The sequence below is a fragment of the Pinus tabuliformis genome, chromosome 6 (assembly GCF_031772625.1).
Source record: "Pinus tabuliformis cultivar Carrire ecotype Pingquan chromosome 6, CPIR1, whole genome shotgun sequence".
Classification (NCBI taxonomy): Eukaryota; Viridiplantae; Streptophyta; class Pinopsida; order Pinales; family Pinaceae; genus Pinus; species Pinus tabuliformis.
Window position 1 is genome coordinate 942,214,953 of NC_142292.1, and position 26,006 is coordinate 942,240,958.

Consider the following 26,006-nt stretch of genomic DNA (forward strand, 5'->3'; position numbering starts at 1 on the left):
GGGAAGACGACGGACCAATTGCTGGAATTTTTTGGCCACCAACAGTGGTTCAATAGCATACGACACAACCCATTTCGAGGAGGACACAAACAGGGGCTATTGTGGACTAAGGTCGGGAGACAAAGGTTCTATGGATGAGCCAGTTGCAAAGGGAGTAGCAGGGTCCAGTCCAGGTAATGCCACTAAGCAGAGTAAAGGATCGTGCCACGGGAAAAATGCCATGCTGGGCATGATCAATTGTGGAATGTAGTGGCTAATAGAAGTCACTGTGCAAAGGATCTGTCATGATAGGCATGAGCCAGTAGTTGGCAAAGTTAGTTGTAACCAACAGTAGGTATGGAGAATAGTACTGACAAAAAACATGATTGACAGAGGTCAACCCTTAGAAGGAGAGAGGGAGATCGCACCAGTCGGGGAATTGGAAATATGGTTCGTGGGTGTCTCAAAGGATCGAGACCAACCCACAAGGAAGATCTTTGCAGATCTATAAACAATAACTTTCTTGTGGGTGCTAGAAGGACTTAGCATAGGGGTCACAAGGAGAAGTAGAGCAATTGTGCTAGAAGGACATAACATAGGAGCAATGACAAGAAGCATCACAACAACAAAGAATAAGGAACAGGAGGCTTTGAAGATTGAGCAGCTCAGAGGGAGTCGATCTTCAGGTTCAAGTAGGGAGGAGCAGTTGATCGATTCCTCTGAGATTGTCAAGAAGGTCTCTAGTACCAAGAGACCTTACAGGATGTTCAAGAGAAGGAGGCTTTTAGGAACAATGCTAAGGGGAGTTGGACTTTGAGGATCTTTCGAGGCTAGGTGGCAAAGAAGGCTTTTAGCTCATAGGGAGCAACCAAGGCAGCGAGTACAAGTCTAGGATCAAAGACAGTTCCATAGGACAAAAGTACCTCCCTCGCTAATAGGGAGGGAGTGTTGATTTTTGTAGCTTGGGCAGGTACTTCTACATAGGCCTAAGTGTCCAGGGGTGCAGAAGTCCCCCACAAGATCTCCTTAGGATACTTGCTCGAGGTTGAGCAAGTTGCTTTTTTGTTTCCACTGAATTTTATTGTGTTAGAAACCTAGTTGTGCATTTAAATCAATAGATAATTTTTTTTGATAGTTATTTAAGTGTCGGGTGCTAGGTTCACAGGAAATCTAACAAGACCATTATGCAAAAGAAAATCCAAGAATCTAGGCAATGTGAGCTTGATGATGCCAATTCTTGCAGGTTTGAGATTGGAACCATTTGCAAAGTTTACTAAACCCTCTACATTGTCATTCAACTCTTAAAAAAGTCTCACTAAAAATTCATGTGGCAAGTAGCACCAATGTTAAGCAACCAAGCATCTCTCTAAGAAGCAAATGAAGTTTTGAATAAATCTTCATTTATGCTAGTTTTGCAATGAGAAATAACTGATTGATTAGATTAGGAGCTTTACCATTGATCTTCTCCCACAAGATCCTACATGTCTTTGCTTGATGTCCATTCTTTCCACAATGGACATAATGAAGATTGATTCTTTCATCATGATTGTGCCTACACCCCTTGCCTCTGAAATTCTTCTTTCTGCGTCCTCTTGTACGACCTTTCCTCTAGAAGAATCTACTGGCTTCGTCAACTACAATGGATCCAACTCAACTTCGTCTTTTTCACTTTCTTCAATTATGTTGGTTGTATGTGATGGAAGTGGCAAGAATCACTATATTTGCAATGTTGGAATTTCTAAGTCTAACCCATTAGAAACCCTTCATGTACTTTATGATTTATTCCTACCTACTTGTTTTGTTAATTAACAAGTTATTTACCATTAAATACTGGAAATAAATACAAGTACATGCTCAACACATTACAGATCATCAACTGAAGGAAACAAAACGAACACACAGGTGACACCGTTGTTTTTGGACCAATGTCCCCGGAGAAACCCAATGTGGGAAAACCGGTGCAGCTATTTGAGTGTTTTATTATTATGCAGTTTCTGAATACAATTTGGGTGCAAAAACTGGCTCACCCAACAAAGAATAATCTCGGTAGTAGTACCTCTCCTTCGGAAACCGATGCTCACTGAAACCCCGGATAAACACTCCAGCAACTCCTTAGCTCCAATCTGCCCCACAAAAAACCCCAGCGTCAGCCTCTTCTGCCCTCTGCGTCGAGTTTCTCGGCAGTTCCCGACAGTTTCGGCGGTTCCCAACAGTTCCGGCTTTTGCCCTCTGCGTCAGCGTTCCCGGCTGTTCTGGCAGTTTCGGCTGTTCCCGACAGTTTCGGCTTTTTCCCTCTACGTCAGCTTTTTCGGCTGTTCTTGACAGTTCCAGTTTCTGCCCTCTACGTCAGCTTTCCCGGTTGTTCCGGCAGTTCCCGTTAGTTCCGGCTGTTCCTGACAGTTCCGGCTTCTGCCCTCTGCGTCAGCTTTCTCGGCTGCTGCGCTGATCCTCCCAGAACTATCTCTGCCTCTCTGCTTCTCTAGTCACTGCCCCTTAGCTGCAACTCTTATCACTCTCTCGACTTCCTCAGCGAACCTTGCCCCAGAAAGTCGAAATCTTGATCAACTTGGTGTGTTCTCCAAGTGACCTTCAAGCCTCCTCTTATACTTTTCTCGTTGACAAACCGACGACCGAGATTAAGTCCCTAATCAACGACTAAGATTATATCTGGCTTGAAACATGACTTTTGGACCATTCTAACACAGTTTTATATCTAAGTCACTTGACACGGGGATTTGGGATTCGTAGGATACGGGGATTCGAGTGTCGGATTCGGACACGTTGACCCCCCGGAACAGGACACGTAGGATTCGTTATATATTATTTTATTATATATATATATATATTAAAAATTAGATATTTCTTACACAAATTCTCATTAATGATACAAATTCATTGATTTCAAACATAGAGCATCTAGATGTTAGTTTTACTGTTTACAAAGTTAGTAACATTATAGCAATTAGCATGCATAGTACATACAAAATTCAAATACATGTCACATAAAATGATAAATCATGATTCATAAATGAAAGACAACTTATAGTTACAAGATAGTAAGATACAGAAACTGACAACTGTAGTTTTCTCATTAATTCATCAAATCAAAATGTGTTACATAGGTAATGGCAATGCCGTAATGGCAAATAGAAATAGAAAATATCAAACAACTACAGGTATACAAGCCTCAAGACAATAGGTATCCCATGACTCATGAGTCAAAAATCCTCATAGTCATCATCAGAATCAGCATCAATGCCCTCATCATCATGCTCCAAACCGTTAGCTCCTTGCCCACAACTCAATGTATGCAAAACTGAAAGAGAGAAATGGTAAATGACTGAAAGAACAACGCCTTTTTAAGCCCGCGGGTTTCATTTTTTTGGGATTTGAATCCCAAAATCGGGACACAGTTTGTCCTAACGGGACACGTATGGGATTCGTACGTGTCCCGTTAGGACACGACATGTCCCATTTTGGGATTCGAATCCCCAACGAATCGTGTCCGATTCTTGGGATTTGGACACGCAGGGGATTTCCAACGAATCCGGTTTCATAGTTTTATATTAATTCTCATTAATATTTTATTTTCCTTAAGTTTAGACTTAGGGACTCCATTAAAAATATTAATTATTTTAATATCTCCCAAACTGTTTAGAATATGCCCAAACGCTTTCTGGGTATTGGAGATCTCATGTGCCTTAGCCTCTCTCCCCATTTTCGTGGCTAGAGCACATTTGATGCTACCCCAAATCAACACTCCTCCTTAGCGAGGACTATGCTCTAGTAATACTCCTCACTGAGTATCACCTTGATCATTCAGCATCGGTCCTTGTGCTGATGCTAGGCCTGCTGCCCATCATCTGCATTGCTACATCCTGTATTGCTACCCATGGCCCTGCCACTGCGACTGCTGCATCCGTACTGCAACTCCCTCTGCATCCGTGCTGTTGCCCATGGCCTTGCCACTGCCACTGCTGCATCTGCACTGCAACCCCTCTCATCATGTTGCCCATAGAACTACCACTGCTAACTGCTACACTACAACTCAGTTACTGAGAAGTAACTAACTGATCTCCCAACTCTGACCTCTTTGTTAGGCTAGAGTACTCTTGATGCTGAAGCTCCCTTTGCCACTGACAAGTGCTCCCTCTCTGACCTTTGCGTTGCTGCAACAACTCCCTACATCTCACACCGTTGCACACCTCTCTGTGCCATCCTGCACTGGTGCAACACTCCCATGCCTCTCGCACTGTTGCAACCTGCTAGCCTTGCGCTGTCCTGGGAATTTTGCATTGTAGCTTTCTCTTCCGCTTCATCCGCATCCGTCTCTACCCACATCTACCAGTCCTGCTACTCTTCGGGGTTCCTGTAACATGGTCTAATCCAAGAGGCTGGGTACCTCGAGGATCCTACCCCTCATCGCCTGTAGTTTGTTTGAATACAACTTGATGTCTTGCCACTTCTTCTCAAGTGGCACATGAGTACTCATGGCACAATCGTCATCCCTCAAGGCGAAGGCCTTGATACAATGCTTATCTAGAATGGACAAGATCCTAGCCTTCCAGACCACAAAGTTGGACGCTCCGTCCAGCCTATCCTGATCCCTCATCCCATTCATGGCCATCCCTCTACTCCTCTGTCGACTCTTCCGAGTCTCTTTACTTCCCGCCTGGAAGTTCTTGGTTCGACTCCTGCTGAGTCTCTCTACTTCCCATCTGGAAGTTCTCTGTTCAACTCCTCCGAGTCTCTCTACTTCCCGTCTGGAAGTTCTCTTCTGGACTCCCTCTGAGTCCCGATTTCCCTCTTGGAAATCCTTCTGCCAACCGTCAAGTTGCCCCTCTCCGATCATTTTGTGCAACTACACCACTGATCTGGATTCCTTGGCTAGAAATCTGCCTCGACAACGACTCTCTCCCCTTGGTCTTGCCCTGTTAGGTACTGTTTTGACTACAATACCCCACCAGCTTCACTCTGCAACTTACCCACAACCTCCTATACCCCAGCAACTGAAGGATTGAGCCACTTGGCTCTACGCAATCCCAGCACCGGCAAATTAGCTCCCCCAACCAACTGCGTCAACCCTCCTAGCCTCTGCGTGAGCCTGATTTTGCCTCCCTTAGCCTCTGCGCTGTCTTTCTCTGGCCTAGAATGATGACACAGTCCCTCTGCGTCACTCCTTCCTCTGTTGCCTTCTACAAGGATCAGCTCTGTCACTCGGGACAATTGATTTCTGCTACTGCTGCTCTGCTCGGCTGATGTCCTCAGTTCTCCTGTGATCTGCAACCACGCTCTAATACCATGTTGGAATTTCTAAGTCTAACCCATTAGAAACCCTTCATGTACTTTCTGATTTATTCCTACCTACTTGTTCTATTAATTAACAAGTTATTTACCATGTAAACACTGGAAATAAATACAAGTAAATGCCCAACACATTACAGATCATCAACTGAAGGAAACAAAACAAGCACACAAGTGACACCATTGTTTTTGGACTAATGTCCTCGGAAAAACCCAATGCGGGAAAACCGTTGCAACTATCTGAGGGTTTTATTATTATGCAGTTTCTGAATACAATTTGGGTGCCAAAACCGGCTCACCCAACAGAGAATAATCTTGGCAGTGGTACCTCTCCTTCAGAGGCAGATGCTCTGGCTAAAACCTCGGATAAACACTCCGGCAGCTCCTCAGCTCCAATTTGCCCCACGAAAAACCCCAACGTCAGTGTCTTCTGCCCTCTACGTTAGCTTTCCCGGCAGTTTTGGCTTCTGGCTTCTGCGTCAGCTTTCTCGGTTGTTCCGGGAGTTCTTGGCAGTTCCAGATTTTACCCTCTGCGTCAGCTTTCTCGGCTGTTTCAGCAGTTCCTGGCAGTTTCTGGTTGTTCTTGACAGTTTCGGCTTCTGCCCTTTGCATCTGCTTTCCCAGCTGTTCCAACAGTTCCGGCTGTTCCCAGTAGTTTCGGCTTCTGCCCTCTGCATCAGCGTTCTCGATTGTTGCGCTGATCCTCTCGACACTATCTCTACCTCTCTGCTTCTGTATTCACTGCCCCTCAGCTGCAACTCTAAACACTCTCTCGACTTTCTCAGCAAACCTTGCCCTAGAAATTTGAAATCTTGATTAACTTGGTGTGTTCTTCAAGTGACCTTCAAGCCTCCTCTTATACTTTTCTCGTTGACATATCAACGGCCGAGATTAAGTTCCTAATCAACGACTAAGGTTAGATATGGCTTGATCCATGACTTTTGGACCATTCTAACACAGTTTTATATTAATTCTCATTAATATTTTTTCCCCAAGTTTAGAATTAAGGACTCCATTAAAAATAATATTTTTAATGATCTCCCAAACTGTTTAGAATCTGCTCAAACCCGTTCTGGGTATTGGAGATCTCACGTGCCTTAGCCTCTCCACCAATTTTCGTGGCTAGACCACATCCGATGCTACCCCAAATCAACATGCAAAAGCCCTATCGATAAAATCTGCAAATGTAATCATTAGAACTAGTTCCATTGGCAACAGATTTGTCCAATGTTTGGGATCGAACATAGTGGAATTGGCAAGCATTGCCATCTCTATTATAACCTCGTTGAAAATATCTACCAGGAGTAGGTAGCTTGCCATTAGAAGTAGGAGACTCACCGACGGGGGATTTGCGTAAATTTTTGCCTTGAATTTCACTATTTGAGTTTTCAACATTACCGCAATTCTAATCTAGGTGGGTTTTGTGAGCTTCTTGGTTCAAATTGGAGTTGGATTTCTCTATTTTAACAATGTAAGGGGTAGAGACCGAAACATCCTCACCAAAAACTTCTTCTTGTTAATCAAGGAATGGATGTGGGCGTTGATGAAAATCACATAAGTAATAATGACAATTTGGTTCTTATCAGAGAGGTGCTCATTGCTCTAGTTTGTCTTGCTTCACTAACACAGTTCTTTAAAAATAAAGTGTCATTTTGAGAGCGAGATTTGTTCAAGGTTATTGTTCTTGGTGAAAGTTGGTCAGGAAAGGTTCTAGAGTCTAGGTGTTGCTTTCTATAAAGGAGTAGATGGTTGCTACTCGTGTTGATGTAAATGTGCTCAAGTCATTTGATAACCTAAACAATTGGTGCAAGGTTGTGTGAAGGTTCTTTCTAGAGAGTACACTGAGTGCCTACACAATACACTGCAGAAAATAAATGATCTGCACCCTTAACCCAATTTACAAGTTTGCATTGTTGAAAAATGTGTAACTAGGTTAAGTATGAAATGTATTCTTGTAAACATAAAATGAAAAAGAAATTATTATTATTATTGGAGCATGGGTTTCATGCTCAAGTTCTTTTATTTTATAGGTCAAGCACCTATTGAGTGCTTCTAGGGTTTGTCCTAGATATAAGAGTCGTTGTCATATATTGGAGACCCTATGGGCTCATTGTAAATTGTAAAGAAAAAATTATTTTGTCTTTAAAGTGTCAAAGACCTCCAAGATCAAGTTGGCCCAATGAGCTGTCAAGTTGGCCTACATGAAGAGCCATGTCCACCCTTGAAGAAGCGTATATATAAGAGGAATGTTGAAATTTCTAAGTATTACCCGTTAGAAATTTTATCTGTATTCTTTGGTTTATTTCTCCTACTTGTTAATTACGAACAAGTTATTTAAACATATAAATATCAAAATAAACACAATACAGTCTCAACCATCTATAGATCAACCGCTAAAAGAAATAACAAACACAAAAGTGAAACTGTTATTTTTGGACAACTCGTCCCCAGAAAAACCCAACTTGGGAAAACCGGTGCAACAATTTTGAGGGTTATTTTATTATGCAGTCTATCTGAGTACAACTGGGTGCCAAACCGGCTCACCCGACAGAGAAAATAATCCGGCAGTAATACCTCTCTATTCGGAAGCAGATATTCAGAAAATCTGCCCCACGAAACCCTCTCCAGCACAACTAAAGCACTGCGTCAGCCCTCCTGGCCTCTGCGTTAGCCTGAAAACCCCGTGTCAGCTCTCTGAGGCTCTGTGCAGCCTCTCTGGCTCTCTGCATCACTCCAGCAGCCTCTGCGTGGATGACGCAGGCCCTCCTAGCCTCTGCGCTGTCTCTGCTAGCCTCTGTGTGGCTCCCTCTGGCTTCTGTGTCTGCCTCTGTGCCTCTGTGCTGGTCTTCTGGCACTATCTCTGCCTCTCTGTCTCGTACTCACTGCCCCTCGTTGCAAACTGATCACTGATTCAATTTCTCTTAGCAAACCCCGCTTTAGAAAATCAAATGACTGATCACTCTAGTGTGTTCTCCAACTGTCCCTCTAGCCTCCTCTTATACTTTTCCTGTTGGTCCTTCAACAACTGAGATTACATTTCTAATCAACGGCTAAGATTAGGTTTGGCTTGATCCATGCCTTTAGAACCTTCTAACCCAGTTTTATATTAATACCCATTAATTTTTTTCCTAAGTTTAGACTTACAAACTCCATTAAAAATATCAATTATTTTAAAATCTCCTTAACTGGGTAGAATCTGCCCAACCATTTTTGGGTCTTGGAGATCTCATGTGCTTTAGCCTCTCCACCAATTTTCATGGCTAGAGCACATCCGATGCTACCCAAATCAACAAGGAACTCGTCCTCCATTTGTATCACTCACTCTCTCATCGCATATTTGAAGAAGTAGAAGAAGGAGAAGTCGAAGAAAGAAGTGCGAAGTGTTTCTGGGTCTTATCTATTCTTTTGGAAGATCGAAGTTAGGGTTTTTGCATTGGATCTTCTAGGGTTCGATTTTGGAAGCAAAAGAGAAGGAAAGACAAGCAAAGGTCTCTTAGGGCATCTTACGAGCCCTAGGACTCAAGTCAAGGCAAGCGAAGTCAAGAGGAAAGCTGTTAGAGGGAGTTCAACGTCTCCTAGAGAAGCAGCAACAATTGTAGCAGTTGATGGGGAGCAGAATCTCGGATCTACTGGGAGGTCGAAGATATTGCAACAGGAGGTTGTGGTAGACTTTATCTTGGGGAGTATTTGTCTGAGTCTAGGTCATGGTATTCGTCAATTGAAAGATATGAAAGCTAAAGAAGAGATTTACGGGATTTCCCCTCAAGAGGAGGGGTTTTGGCCCTGGTTTATTGCCTATATACTTTGTCACTGTTCTTACTATTTTGGTAGTTGTTTGATGTATTGCACATTGGAATAATAACGAACAAAGCTAATAAGTCAAAGGTAACACAAAAAAGTTATCAAGTTAAGAGAATTAACATATTCATTGCCCTACTGAATTCTCAACATGGGATCAGAGCTTTGGTTCTCTAAGGGCATCATGAAAATCTCCTCTTCAATGAAGAAAGTCATTATGAAAAGTGCAAGCCAACTCAAGAAAGGTATCAAGGAAGCATGGAGTTTCCTATTCTCTTCAAAGAAGGCATCAATCAATAAAAGGGATGAAGGTCTCTTTTGGCTCTCTCTCGTACATTCCAAGACGAACACATCTAGGTAATTGATAGTGGTGCATCAAGGCACATGACGGGCCACTCCAACCAACTGAAGACCTTATCAAAAGGAAAATCCACTTACTCTATGGAACTTGGAGACAACAAGAGCTATCCTGTGAAGGGCATTGGATCAACTTCCATAAAACTCGAAGATGGAAGCAACATCCACCTCAACAACATTCTATTTGTTCCAGTTTGCACAAAAACTTACTTTCTATTTCAAGTTTAGAAGACAAAGGAGATATAATAGCCTTGATTGATGGAAAAGTAGTTGTTTGGGGAAAAGACTCAAGCATGATCAAAAAAAAGTTATTGGTATCCGAGAAGGGAGGCTTTATAGATTAATATCTCCCATAAACCAAGCCCTAGTTCACACTGAGATTAGTCCATGTGAACTTTGGCATCGAAGGTTTGGTCATCTACATTTCAAAATACTTCCAACTTTAAGTTCCATAGTAGATGGAATATCGAATTTGAAGGAGGATCATGAAGGTGTCTGCAAGGGATGTGCATTGGGCAAGAATACCAAGAGACCATTTGGAAGCAGTGCTTCATGGTCGAAAGAAATCTTGGATCTCATTCACTTTGATGTGTGTGGCCCTATGACTCCAAAATCACTTGGAGGCCATCTATACTATGTCACATTCATAGATGATCATTCAAGAAAGACCTGGGTTTACTTAATGAAAACCAAGGATGAAGTATTTACAAAATTTCAAGAATTCAAGGCTGAAGTAGAGAACCTTACAAAAAGAAGAATCAAGATACTGAGATCTGATAATGGAGGAGAATATACATCCAAAGAGATTATAGCATTCTGTAAGGAGTCTAGGATTAAGAGGGAGCTGATAGTCCCATATAATCCCGAACAAAATGGAGTCGCAGAAAGAAAGAACAAATCCATTGAAGAAAGTGTAAAAGCAATGTTACACAATCAAGATCTACCTAAGTTTCTGTGGGGAGAGGCAACAAAGACAACAATCTACATTCAAAATCGATGTCCTCACAGATCTCTAGATAACAAGACTCCAGAAGAAGTGTTCACTGGGAAGAAGCCATCTGTAGATCATCTCCGAATCTTTGGGTGTCCTGTGTATATTCATATACCAAAGGACAAAAGAAAGAAGTTGGATCCTTCCGGTATGAAGGGAATATTTGTTGGGTATAGTAACTCATCAAAGGCCTATAGAATCTATATGAAAGATGGACATCACATTGAAGTTAGTCGTGATGTCATATTTGATGAGAGTATAGCATTCAAGAAGTCAAAAGAACTTTCCATAGATTATGATGACGAAGAACTTCCGATATTTTAGGAGGAAGTTGACAACGAAGGAGAAGGATCACACCATGAAGAAGAAGGGCAAAGTGAACTTGTTCAACCCGTGGTCATTCTAGAAACAAGGAAAATACCTAATTGGTTAAAATCCACACTACTTGATGCAGAAGGTCATGGGGCAGCACAAGGATCATTTAGAGAAAGTAAGATGCCCAAGAAATATTCTGGGTATGTTGCATACATGACAAAATTAATAGAAGCAGAACCATCCACCTTTGAAGAGGCTGAAGAACATCGAGAATGGAAGGATGCCATGAATGAAGAGTATCAATCTACAATGAAGAATGGAGTCTGGGAAATTGTATCTAGACCGGGAGACAAATCTGTGGTTACTTCCAAGTGGATCTATAAGATTAAGCATGCAACTGATGGAAGTATAGATAAGTATAAAGCAAGATTTGTGGCTAGAGGGTTCTCTTAACTTGAAGGCATCGACTATGAAGAGACATTTGCTCCAACAACAAGATATACAACGATTCGATCATTAGTCTATTTTGTAGCATCGATGGGATGGAACATCACCAAATGGATGTCAACACTGCGTTTTTGAATGGCACTATAGATGAAGAAGTCTATATAGAACAACCTTTGGGATTCAAATTCAAAGATAGGAAGGCATATGTTTGCAGACTGAAGAAAGCATTATATGGCCTCAAGCAAGCACCAAGGGCATGGTATGCTAGAATGGATGCATACCTTCAGAGAATAGGCTTCACAAAAAGTTTTGTTGACTTGAACCTTTATATTAAGGTTGTAAACAATGAACCTGTAATTATTCTTCTGTATGTAGATGATCTTCTCTTGACAGGTGTAGAAGGTCGAATTGAAGAATGTAAGAAGCAATTGGCAACAAAATTTGACATGAAGGATCTTGGGTTGATGCATTACTATTTGGGACTAGAAGTCTGGCAAGGAACGAATGAAATCTATTTGGGTCAAGGAAAGTATGTGATCGAGATTCTAAAGAAGTTCAACATGATGGACTGCAAACCTATGACCACTCTGATGATCACAAACTTGAAGAGACTAAGGAGTTTTGAATCAAGCCCTATGGATCCTTCCAGGTATAGACAACTCGTTGGCTCATTGATGTACTTGGTGAATACTCGACTAGACATATGTTTTGTAGTAAATATACTCAGTGAATTCCAAGTGGAGCCGAAGCATGCTCATTGGATAGTAGCAAAGCATATTCTGAGATATTTGCGAGGAACCATCAACTACTGTCTGAAATACGATAGAAGAAATGATGTCCAATTGATTGGATATACAGATTTCGACTAGGGAGGCAGTGAACAAGATGGAAGAAGCACTACGCGAGGATGTTTTAGTTTAGGATCCTCCATGGTCTCATGGACGAGCAAAAAGCAAGACACCGTTGCTTTGAGTAGTGCTGAGGTTGAATATGTTGCAGTGTGTGAATTAAGCAGAGAAGCAGTATGGTTAAGGTAGCTGCTATCTGACTTGTTGGGAGGACCGATGAACCCTACAGTGATACTTTGTGATAACACCAGTGGCATTCATTTGTCTGAGGATCTAGTGTTTCATGGAAAGACAAAGCACATCAACAACAAGTATCACTATATTCGAGAGCTAGTACAAAAGGGTGTGTTGCAGCGATTGTATATCTCCATTGATGAACAAATAGCTGACATATTGACAAAATCACTTTCGAACAAGAAGCTTGCATACTTAAGGGACAAGCTTGGTTTGGTGGATTTGTCCTCCCTAATTGAGAGGGAGAGATAAATACTACATTCTTGTCTTCAATTAGGAAGAAAGAATGGAGGATTGGGTAACCATCTGGCATTTGATACTCTTTGAGAATGTGGTAGGGCATTCAAGACAAGAGTAGTCGTGGACTGATATTCTTTGAGGATTAGCTACCCAAGAAAAGAATAGTCCAATGGGAGGTCATACTCTGTGAATACCCGGGTGGAGTATGTACCTTGGAGACAATGATGATGGTGTCTATACGTCATTGGTCTTGCCAACATTGTGCTCTGATCTTGTGGAGAGAGAGTTGTTACTCAAGGCCTTGCTATGTGACAATGTTGGTTAATATGATGCTAGACAGATGGGTTACCAATCCGACTCTCTTTTTGAGATCTCTTTAGATTGAGAATGACCATGTACCTCTTATGAATACCTCCCTAGTTAAGAGGGAGTATTGAAAAATGTGTAACTAGGTCGGTCTTCATAAGTATGAAATGTATTCTTGTAAATATAAAATGAAAAAGATATTATTCTTATAAATGGAGCATGGGTTTCATGCTCAAGTTCTTTTATTTTATAGGTCAAGCACCTGTTGAGTGCTTCTAGGGTTTGTCCTAGATATAAGAGTCATTGTCATATATTGAAGACCCTATGGGCTCATTGTAAATTGTAAAGAAAAAAATTATTTTTGTCTTTAAAGTGTCAAAATACCTCCAAGATCAAGTCGGCCTACATGAAGAGCCACGTCCACCCTTGAAGAAGCCTATATATAAGAGGAACTTGTCCTCCATTTGGATCACTCACTTTCTCATCTCTTATGCGAAGAAGTAGAAGAAGGAGAAGTCAAAGAAGGAAGTGCGAAGAAGAAGTCAAAGAAGTTGAAGTGTTTTGGGGTCTTATCTATTCTTCTAGAAGATTGAAGTTAGGGTTTTTGCGTTGGATCTTCTGGGTTCGATTTTGGAAGCATAAGAGAAGGAAAGGCAAGTGAAGGTCTCTTAGGGCATCTTACTAGCCCTAGGACTCAAGTCAAGGCAAGCGAAGTCAAGAGAAAGGCTATTAGAGGGAGATCAAAGTCTCCTAGAGAAGCAACAACAATTGCTGGGGAGCAGAATTTCAGATCTACTGGGAGGTCGAAATTGCAGGAGGTCATGGTAGACTTGATCTTGGAGGGTATTTGTCTAAGTCTAGGTCATGGTATTCGTCAATTGAAAGATCTGAAAGATAAAGAAGAGGTTTACGGGTTTTCCCCTCAAGAGGAGGGGTTTTGGCGCCCTGGCTTGCAGCCTATATACTGTGCCACTGTTCTTACTGTTATGGTAGCTGTTTGATGTTTTTCACATTGGAATAATAATGAACAAAGATAATAAGTAAAAGGTAACACAAACATTTATCAAGTTAAGAGAACTAACATATTCATTGCCCTACTGAATTCTCAACATGCATGTGTTTGATTATGCCCAACCCACATGTTTTGTCATGCTGATATGAATTTCAGAATGCATTGATTGTAAACATAAAGAGTGTTTCTACTAATTTTTCACTTTCCTATCAACTGATATTTAATGCAAAAATTTAGGCAAGCATTCAACTCATTTGAGACACTAGTTTTTGGTCAATCTGACCCCGGAAAAACCCCACAGCCTCTTGGGGAAAGCCAGTCTTCAAAGGAGGATTTCATTGCTTGAGAAAATTATAAAATAAGTGCATAAAAATTCACTGTACTTATCTCCCTTCTTGTTGTAGCATTAAATGCTCATTTCTGGAAATTAGTGCCCACTATCAAATCAGATTTCAAATTTTTAAGCTCAGAATTTCTGCATTTTTTCATAGCTCAGCTCCTCGAATTTTGTGCCCAAAATTTGCCTCTAAATTTGTGCAGATCCTGCCTCGATTTTTTGTGCAAACAGGTTATTGTTTTGCCTTGATTTTCGTGCATGACAATAACAGAACTGTGGCTCGATTTTTGTGTTGCTTGTAGCAGTTGTCCCGAAATTGTGCCTCGAATTTCAGGCCTGACAGTTGCTGTTTTCTGCTCGAAAACAATTGCTCATAACCTCCTTGAAAATTGTGCTGCTGTCCCTCGAAAACCATGCCTCAGCTCCTAAAAAATCATGCTGCTCTCTCCTCCTTGATTTTCGTTCCCGTTGTACGCCCTCCTTGGGATTCAAGCTCCTTTTCTCTAACTGCAATTTCTCTCTTCCTTCATGAAGTTTCTCTTCTCCTCTCTTCTCTTGTCTCCTTGGAAAAGATTGAATCCCTAAACCTAGGATCCAATGACTGAGATTACGTCCTCAAATCTCAAGATGTGTGGTTGAGATCAATTCTCCCAAATAACCCCCCTCATACATTGGCCCCATCTCTTAAAAGTCTCTTAGTACATTTTCAAGTTGTGTACTTTCCTAATTTTTCTCATAAAGTGAACTTTCACCTCATTTTAATATTAGAAAAGTACACTTAGTTCTTCTCACATAAAGCTACTTTATAAAGTACAAGTGACTTTAATAATAGAAAAAGTACATGATACAACACTTCTAAATACCTTTTACACCCATGACAATAATATAAATCATAAATGTCATTGAGACAAAGGTAATTAATGTGCTCACTTGGCTAAAAGGGATAAAAGCTTAGTAACACCTCTCCTTGGTACTATTTTCAACATATACCACTAAGCTCAATCGATGAGATTCTCCAAAAAATGGGAGTCAAGATGCCAAGATTGATTCCACTAAGCTTCTAGAAGCCCTTGGCCTATTGTTTTCAATGAGGTGTTCAAAAATAGGGATGAGAAGAAGAACAAGAGAGAAGGGAAACAACTCCAGAGATCATGGAGTTATCAAAAATAATAAGCTCTAATACCATTTTCATGCAAGAGATGAGTAACTCGAGAAATGAATTGCCATTCCTTAAGTAAGCCATACATTAATACAGTGAGAAGTGACTTTTGGTTTCATCTTCTAGGAGGTACAAATGACTACTCTTATTAACATATGACTCTTCATATTTCTCCTAAATTAATATTTACAATATACCATAATCTGGGGATTAGGTATCTAATGTGTTGAATTGCCACTCATCTTCATTATCTGCTGATTTCTGTAGCGTTGGAAGGTCTTCCACATAGGCTTGGTGTCTTAGCATGTGGAAGAGATTTCCTCTTTAGGTGTTTGTTCATGAGAAGCAACTAATATGATTTGCTTTCTAAGTTTTACTTGGTAAAAATACATTGATTGATTTAAGTGAATTAAGTATTTAGCCTTGGAAAATTATAAAGGAGCCTAGGGAGAGGACGAAGACATAGACCCGTGGTATTTTGATGACCCATGGTATTCTGACAACCCATGGTATTGCACCCTTTAGAAAAGTATAAGTACAAGGGTGAGTTATACATTCTTGTGTTGAGTGATTGGGAGAGAGAGCTTCTCAAAAGAGCAACTCGAGTTGACTAAAGAGAGGCAGGAATTTCACTGAGTGGAGGTCGAAAGGAGACAAGTGGAAGAGAGTGAGAGAGGGCCAAGAACAACCAGATAGAAGGCTGAGTTATTTGCTAAAGACAGTCCGATTTAGCAACCAACTGAGCTCATGTATGCACAAGCCATATAGGCTTGAGGCAGCAGAGTTAGGGTGCAGAGAAGGGTGCCATACAATGTTGGAACAGGGTCGTACAATAAACCATACAGTATGGGTAAAGAGGCCAAATTTATTGTAGAGAGGGGCCGGATTTTTGAGGCATTTCAGAGGCTGATTTCTTCCTACAGCAGGCTGATTGATTTCCTATCGCAGGTTGAGTTACAGGTTTTGTTAGAACTGATAATTTTCTTTGCAAAATTCTCTTGAGGGCCTGACCCTAATTTTCCTAATAAATATAAAAGTGAAGGACGATTGTTCTGAGTCATTCCTCTGTTGTTATATGTCTAATTTCTCTTGTTACTCCTTTGCAAATTAGTTTTCAAAACTTAAAATCCCAAGGTATTTATTTTACAACAGTTTCAGAAATTTTATTTGGGTAAAATATTTTTCTCGTTTTGTGTAAATTGCTGGGATAAAATAGATATGATCTGGTATTAAAGAAATGACATGGCATCAGAGCTTTACAAACTCTGTGGGAGAGATCAGTGAGCTTGAGTGTGAAGACAGGTTGGAAGGGGATAGTAAGTTCTGTCCATGGAAGGCGCGCATAACCATTGTCTTGAAGACTAATGGTTTGTGGGAGTCTGCAGATCATGAGGTTCCAGTTCCTTTTGATGTTACCCTAGCAGCTGAGAATGAGTTAACATATGTGAAACATAGTTTTAAAACTCGGACTCGTACTCGGAACCGGCTGAGGGTCAACTCCGACTCGGATTCAGACTCGATATCGACTCCAGACTAGTTGATTCCAATGACTCAGTCTTTGTAAAAAGTACATTAAATATTTTATTTTTTAATGAAAAAACATATTTTTAAAGATTTTCATTCATGTTTCCAAACTCAAAGCATTAGAATAATAGAGAGAAGACAACATATGATCAAAGTATGCTCATGAATATATCTATTATATCAAAATGGCACCTAGTGCACTGTCCAATACTTGTAACATATAGAGATTTGAACAAAAGCACATAACCAAGGAGGCTCTAAATGGTCTCTAGAACAAAACAATACAATTTTAGGACTACAAGTCACTAATACAGAATACTATCTAGTGATTATTAGTCACTACTGCTAGACAAGGCAACATCATCTGGCGCAGACTCTGACTCGGAGTCAGGCCTCCTCAATGTTGCTACAAAAGTCCAACTGCTCACAAACTCCTCATGAATGCTCACACAAATGTCATGAGATAGTTGTGAGGAAATATGAGGGGGTTGGGTCACCTTTATAGCCGTGGGAGAGGGGTAGAGGGGCTAGGAAATAGTTTAAACAAAAAAAAATGATTTCAAGTCTGCCCAGCCCACCTTTTTTTCCTGCCACCGAGGCTGGTCCGTCACTGAAATGGCGAATCGGTGACCAACTCAGCCGGTTTGGTAACGGATCGGCGCTGAATTGGATAATTGACCTAGTCAGTCCGTGAACGGGTATGGCTTGGTCAACCAGGCCAAGTCCAAGTCAGGCTGACCTAATTTTAAAACATTGGTGTGAAAGCAAGGGAAAATGGCCCTTTTACAATGCTCAATAAAATACCAAATAACAAGGGAAAACTTACACAGAAAAACCCTTGTCCTTACTATTGAAACCCTCCTCACACTCCATGCCACAGTTTGCTCACTGTTGGCTGCTCTTCCAATTCTCCAATCAGTGGAATTCAAGGGCAAACTCAACCCTTCTCTGCTGCAGTCCTCCACAAGGGCTACAACCCCTCCTTTCTAACCTTTTCAGCCTACTTGGCCTCTCCCTTTTTGCTGTCACAACTACAACATATTGAACAACCTTACTTGGCCTACCTAAGGCCCACTTTCCACAAGCCCTCTTGGTTCTCCATAGGTCTAAGGCCTACTCGAACTTCTCCTCCACAAGACGCTCTCTTGCCAAAAACCAAAATGAATCACTAACCCTTGTACTTATACTTTTCCAAAGGGTGCAATACGATGGGTCTATATCACGGGTCATCAAAATCATGGGGCATCAAAATACCATGGGTCTATGGGTGCAAATCCCCATCACTTAGCCCACTTGCCCCACACGTGAGAATGCTCTCGATGTTACTCAAAGATCAACACTTCCTCTTAGAAGTTAGCAAGGGATGTATTCGCACAACACCACTTTGAAATGGCTATGCCTTTGAACTTTGAACACATTTCTACCCTTGATCCGCTACCACCACTGCTCCCATATGACACAGAAGCAATTCCTGTTGTATGATAGGGACTCTTCTTCAAAGACACCCCACTCCTAGAAGCCTGCTGCTCCTAAGCATCTTGCATGGCCATCTTCTACTATGACACAATCTTGGAAGACTGCTCTCTGCCATCTGCACAGCCATCTCGTACCATGACTCTTGGAAGACTACTCTCTCCCACTTGCATGGTCATCTCGTACCATGACTTCTAAACCTGAAGGTTGTCTTCCTCTGAGCTGCTGACACCCCTTGAGCCTACTGATTCCCTCTGAAGACTGACTCCCTCCTAAGCTTGCTCACTCCCTTTGACACCAGATCCCAGGCCTTCTCGGCCCTCGAGGTCTCTGCTTGACCTTCACTCTGAGTTTCTTACTTGGATCTATGATGGCTATCTCAGCCATCTGACCATCTCGATCCTGCCTTCTTGGCCCCTTTTCTATCACAGGAACAAATTTGGCCCTTACTTGCCCCCCCAAGCTTAGATCTCTTCACAAGACCTTCACACCTGGATCATAATGAATTTCTCATTCATTTTCTTTGTCTATGCACCAGGCTGCAACTGTCCACAACTCCCTCGTGTGAATAATCTGCTCATTGTCTCACTAAGCCTGCTGATCCTGGCCTTCATGGTCCATACAAGCTGTCTGCCATACTTAGCCAACTCTCTTTGTATGGTTTTTCAAAACACTGCTGCTACCTGCAACAATTCTTGTAGCTCACTCTCAGAGCTGTCACCTATGGAAATCTCAGATCCAACTGCCGTGCTCTGATACCAAGTTAGATTTTGGCACTAGATCTGGTAACAACTTCCACCCAACTTTACTCAACTAATAAACTGAAACACACTAATTTGTCTAACTTTTACACAGCAGAAACTTTAAAACTAGCAATTAGATCATGCATAGTAACACAAAAATTCAGCCTCTCAAAAACATAATTCTTGTTAGTCCTTCAACAAGAATCTAGGGCTCCTGTACAAGGGAAAATGGCCCCTTTACAATGCTCAGTAAATGCCAAATCACAAGGGAAAACAAACTTAGAAAAACCCTTGTCCTTACTGCTGAAACCCTCCTTAGTCTCTGTGCCACAATCTGCTCACTGTGCCTGCTACATTCTGCTCACTGTTGGCTGCTCCTGTAGCTGTCCAATCACTGGAAGTCAAGGGAAAACTCAGCTCTTCTCTGTTGTCCAAACAGGGGAAAACTCAGCCCTTCTCTGCTGCAGTCCTCCACAAGGGCTACGGCCCCTCCTTTCCAGTCCTCTCAGCCTTCTTTAAGCCTACTTGACCTCTCCCTTTTGCTGTCACAGCTACAGCATACTCAGCAGCCTTACTTGGCCTGCCTAAGGCCTACTTTCCACAGGCCATCTTGGCCCTCCATAGGTCTGAGGCCTACTTGGCCTTCTCCTCCACAAGATCCTCTCTTGCCAACAACCGGAATGAATCACTCACCCTTGTACTTATACTTTTCCAAAGGGTGCAATACCATGGGTCTGTACCATGGGTTATCAGAATACCATGGGTCATCAGAATACCATGGGTCTATGGGTGCAAAGCATCATCACTTAACCTACTTGCCCCACACGTGAGAATACTCCCGATGCTACCCAAAACATCAACACCCTTTCCCTCGGACCAATGTTACTTTGGGAGCGAAAGCGGGAGCGAAAACGGGAGCGGGAGCAACATTTTCAGAAGCTCCCGGTTTGGGAGCGAATCCCGGAGCGTTTTTTATATATATATATATATATTTTTTATATTTTGATGCATATATGTCAACAAAAACATGTAGAATAATGAATTAGATATAAAAAACATAGATTGAACCATATAACAACAATCATCTAGAAGTTATAATCTTCATCAACCACGTCCACAAGTTAGTAACATAGTAACATACAACATATTGAGTCTCATGATTCATCAATCTTAAAGTTTCAAGCTTTCAAAATTCAATATATAACATTTATCATCATTGATCACCAAAGTTGTACTTGTAAGCTAAGTGTAACCATTACAACAAATAATATCTAACATGAAATGAAATGAAACAACTTTCAACTTTCATGAAGCATCATATTCATAATTCATTACTAATGAGTTATAATTGCCAACTTCAAACTTAAATTGTCATATATTGTTTAAAAAAATATCATAATAAATATGAAAGAGTCAATAGTTATAAAAGCTACTAGAAATTAGAAAAGAGAAGTAAATCTATTATCTATTTCTTATGCTTGGGCCTCTTGCCACCACGAGAAATGTCTAATTTTTTAGTCTTGACTCTTGTTGGAAAATCAGGATCTTTGTCATTAATATCACCCTCTAAGCATTAATATCCAGAGGTATCTTTGTCATTACCTCTGTATCTGTATAGGGATCTTTGTCATTAATATCACCCTCTAAGCATTAACATAAGATAGAAAAAGCATAGCATGTCAAGTCAAGATTTTGTTTGAGTGATGCGTACATTTTTAGGAGGGTCATGATAGAGGAGTTCAACAACCAATGTCACTAACATCAAGGTACATAGAGGGATTGGTGCTCTTGATTAAATATGAGTTCCATACCCTAATACATGACAAAATTCAATGGAAACATTGCAATCCCCCAATCCTGAAAAACTGATAAGTCTGCTGGATTTTGAATGAAATCTAAAATTCTACTTTCTCCATATGAAATCCAATGAGGCCGAAACCACTTTCAAAAATCCTAAGTCATTTCATGGTAATGTTAAAAATTTAAATAAAATCATTTTCCTTAATGCTTTTACTTTAAGAATTTAACATTACCATGAATAGCATATCAATACTAGGGCCTAGACTTGATCATTAAGCTGCCCCACTCAAAAATTATTTGTTTCTTTCAAAAAAAATGCATTTCGAACATTACTACAAAAAAAAAATTGCAAAAAAGGCAAAACGCTCCCAAAAAGGCAGGGAGCAAAATTTTTTTTAGGGAGCGCACTCCCGAAATCGCTCCCTTTTCGGGAGCGATTTTGGGAGCACGCTCCCGACCCGCTCCCGAGTCGCTCCCCCGCAGAGCGCGGATTGGGAGCGGGATCGAGGGGGGGGGGAGCGCTCCCCGCAACATAGCCTCGGACAGGCCTGATTTTTGTTGTGTGTTTCTGTCTTTTTATGCTGAGTCATGTGCTGTCAAATAGACAACCCTACTTGACCAGAATCACATTTTTCATAATAACAACCTGGAGAAACTCCATCCCACTCTCCCAACATACAGATATGCTTATTGGCCATATTTTTCCTTTTAAATAGAAAAACCTGCAAAACTAATGATCTCTTGATCATAATTTGACATTTGAGGAAGATTGTCCCAATGTAGACAGGGAAAATAAAAAAAGGAATTGTGAAGTAAAGAAGGGATTGAATAAGTAGTTAACTTAGTTTACAGTTTAAATTTTTGGTCTCAAGCATGTATTTATTGTAAATACCTGGACGATTATGCTATTCCTTTTTTTACTTCTTCTCATACACTGATCAAGTCTTATTGTCAGGATGTCTATGCAGCTACAATTGCACCTATGATTGATGGAGTCATCCATGGTCTCAATGCCACTATATTTGCTTATGGATCGACAGGAAGGTATCTTTGTTACCTTGTGTTTCTCTTCTATTTCATTGGAAAACGATTTAAAACTTTGTGATGGCAATATTTATTGAAAAGTCATAAAGAGAATTTGTCCAGACAGATGCATGAACTTCTAATTAAAAAATGAGACATCAAGCACAATCGGTGTGGAGAATTTGGGACTCCAACATTTTGTTTTTTGTTCCCTTAAGATGCATTCCTGTATGATGGAACTTTTTGCAGTCTCATTTTCCTATGAATCAGGTTGTTACCTTAAGTGTTGTTTGAGAAAAACAGCCTTCAGTGTTGTTTGAGATAAACAGTCAGTAACGGTCTTCATTGTTTCATAAGTTGCTTACTAGTGGCTTTGTTTGTCTGTTCAACATACAGAGAGTGTCTAAGAATGATAAGGCATTCTGTTAACTTTCTTGTGTGAATGCAAGTTTGTATTTACGGTGACAGGCTCATGCAGGGCCATATGTCTATCAGTTTAGCTTGTTAGTTTCTTTGAAGAAATTTGTTACTCAGATTTTGGATGATAAAACAACAATGGTTCTGTGATTGGTCTAGTTTCCCTAATGGCAGACCAGGATAAAATAACACTATCTTTTGTTTGATATAATAGAATTCTGAATCTTATCTTACAAAAGAAAAGTTATATCTTTCCTTTGGATAAAGTCTGAAAGTTATGGCTTAAACCCCCACGGGTTAACTAGCTAATCTTGAGATAAAATTATGGAAAGTGCAAGTTGGTAAATGTTTTTATTTTCTATAAAATAGGAAAATGATTTTTTTTAAGTTTTAGAATAGGATGGTTGTTGAGATATGATTACCTTAGCCCAATATTACCTACAAGTGTCGGGTTGTGAATCATAACCACTCTTAAGTTGGCCTTGCACTTAGTACAACGACATGAGTTTGGAACTTTGGAGTCAAGAAGCCAATGTCGCCCCCACTTTTGTCTAAGATAACTCCACAAGTCCCCAAGTTCAACTAGGAGTGACTTCTAGCGAAGTGTTTCTAATCTTCTTGTCAATTATGGGATTGGTGGAGATCTTCACCTAGTTGAAGGTACCCTTGATCAATGTTATCCGAACCAATTTGGTTGACCCCTCAAATCGGGGAATGGTTTGGAACCATAAAAAGTTCAGACCACAAAAATGGTTGTCCAAAAAGTACATAAAATATTCAAATTTTAAAGAAAAACATATATATTCATGTGCATCCATATGAATCCAAACCATTTATGCACACATGCAAAAGTTCTCATTTATATAGCAATAGTGCATATAACCAAAATAGCACTTAGTGCAACACATATTTGAACCAAAATAAGTCATCAAAGAGGCTCTAGATAGCCTCTAGCATATATAATAATAATAATAAAAATGCTACAACAAATACCTACATACCATCAAAATCATTGCCTGTATTGGATCCTCCTCATCAGTTTCACCCTCTAAGCATTAAAATAGGATAGAGAAAGCTTAACATGTCAAATTGAGATTTTGTTTGAGTGATGGGCATATTTTTACTAGGGTCATGATAGAGGAATTCAACAGTCAATGCCACTAATATCAAGGTACATAGAGGGCTTGGTGCTCTTGATTAAATGATAGTTCCATCCCCTCATACACCAACATAATCCAATGGAAACGTTGCAATCACTCCAATCCCGAAATCTTAAAATCTATTAAGTCTTCTGGATTTTGAGTGGGACCTAAAATTCTTTTTTTTGTCTATGAAATCCAACGAGGTTTGAATCACTCAGACATCCTGAAACAATTAATTTTAATGTTAAAAATTTAAGTAAAAGTGACATTCTCATTTCTTTAAGAATTTAATATTACCATTAATAATATAGCATTAATAGGGCACTAAGGTTGAATATCAGGTTTCCCCACTGATAACTTATTGTCTTTTTTAATTTTAATTTGCGTTCAGAGGGTCCTTGGTGGCATTTTACAAAATCGACTGTTTCTATGCAGAGTCAGCCAGTCCGGTGAAAAAAGGTCAGTTTGATACAGAATCAACCAGTTCATACAAGGACCGATCAATTCTGTGTCGAACTGGCCTTTTCTGATTTTGTGCCACTGGTTTGATTGATTTAGGCATCAAAATGGTTGGATAACACTGCCCCTTACAAGAGTTTGTCTAACCATTGGATCTGAAAGCTCCAACATTCCACTTTGACCCACAACTAACTCCCCCTTCTACTTTATTGGCCTCCAACAACTAGTAGAAGGGGCTCGACTTGGTCCATAAGCCAGATCTCCAATGCCTTCCTTGGCTTCTTTGGACTTGATTGCTCGACTGTTGTCGAGATCTTTGACCATCTTCAATGTTCCACTAGCCTCAATGGCTAGTTTGATCTCTGTGCCTTCTCTTTTGACCCCAACGTGTCACTTAATGAGGATGCCACCATGAATGGAAAGTGGATCTATAACACCCTAGGGAATTTGAGGATTTCACTACCTGGGTTTTGTCTAGCCATTTTTGTAGATGACTTTTGATGTAAAAATTGTCTCTTTATGCCATTTTTTACCCTGTTTTGTCACCTGGAACCCTCATGTGTCATTGGACCACCTTTTACTGTCATTTTCTAACTAATGTCTTCATCTTTTGCAATAATTTCCACATGGCATGCCATCTATATTTTAATCTGAGCGATCTGAGAGTAAGTTGACGTTTTTGCCATATGAGACCAAATGCATCGGGAAACGTGAATTGCTGAAAACTGTAAGACTGTCATGTTGAGTATTGGCTAATAAATATTGCACCAAAGCCAAGGATGCATATAGACTCTATGACATGAACATGTGGTAAAACATAGTTGTGGACAACATGGATTGATCATTGGACTGTTACAATCAGCCATACATAACCAAAGGCTCCCATAATCCATGAGTCCCAATGTGATTCATTTCAATTCCTCCAATTCTATCCAGGACGAAAGGAGCTAAGAACCAAAGGGACCAGCCTAGGACACTTTAATATAAAATCTCACATGGCCTATAAGGCTTTAGCTTACAATGGCATTATGAAAAGTGAAAAAATGTTTGTATGTACCCCTATCAAAATGAGGGTTAACACGTCCCAATACTCAAAATGGAACTACAACAAATGACAACAATAAACTCAAGTAAACCGGGGAAGAGACGATCAACTCAAATTTTGGGTAGGGGTCTTTTTGGGTGACAACACCTACATTGGAAATCATGAATTACTGAATATTGGATATCTAGGCTTAGCTACAGTGCACAGTAATAAACTTGTACAAAAGTTTTATTCCCTCGATAAAATCTATAAGCGAAATCATTTGAGAAAAGCAGATAAATATATTTCATTATATAGAATCATGTACTTACTAGTGGTAGAGGTACAAGGTTGTTACTTCATAAACCTTCTGTTATTTCCAATATTAACATCATTATATACTTATACTGCCACCCTTGCATCAATTATTCCTGAAGCAGGCAACACTAAGGGTCAGCATTTCAACATTTCAGCCCTATAAATGTTGTTTCAAGTACTTAATTAAAAATGGGTCTCTGTCTGCTTGACTGAATGAAAATCACTATTTATTTGCAATTCCTTCCTTTGTCATACATCTTAGTTTATACATTACTTAACCTTTTTTTGACAGTGGTAAAACATACACGATGGCTGGGACACCAGAAGATCCTGGACTCATGGTATTGAGCCTGCGAACAATTTTTGATCTCATTGCAAAGGAAGAAAGTGTTCATGACTTCGAAGTCACTTGCTCCTACCTTGAAGTATATAATGAGGTAGGTCATAGAACAGTGAACATCAATCTATAGCTACCAATCTAGTGCCGGTTCTTGGAAATTAGACTGCTACAAGGTATGATCCATCTTTGAAATGGATTTGTTATTTCTTCTGCAGGTTATATATGACTTACTCGAAAAATCATCAGGACATTTAGAGCTTAGAGAAGACCCTGATCAAGGAATAATGGTTGCTGGCCTCAAACGTATTAAGGTATTTCGTGAACATGAATGAATGATCTATGCTTGAAAATTACTGTTTTATCTAAAAATTGAAAGGCATACATAGCAGTTGATTGCATAGATATCTTGGAACTTA

The 26,006-nt window shown here is 40.3% G+C and overlaps 1 protein-coding gene across 4 annotated transcripts in view; it reads left to right on the forward strand.

Annotated features, from left to right (window-relative positions):
• The window catches only part of LOC149262021 (P-loop containing nucleoside triphosphate hydrolases superfamily protein), a 76,280-nt gene that overhangs the window by 14,917 nt on the left and 35,357 nt on the right, over positions 1–26,006 (forward strand). For all 4 annotated transcript variants that reach the window (XM_089423247.1, XM_089423242.1, XM_089423229.1 and 1 more), the window contains exons 7-9: positions 21,823–21,911; positions 25,543–25,687; positions 25,806–25,901. In XM_089423247.1, the coding sequence (XP_089279373.1) occupies positions 21,823–21,911; positions 25,543–25,687; positions 25,806–25,901 (330 nt within the window). The remainder of the gene's footprint in view (positions 1–21,822; positions 21,912–25,542; positions 25,688–25,805; positions 25,902–26,006) is intronic.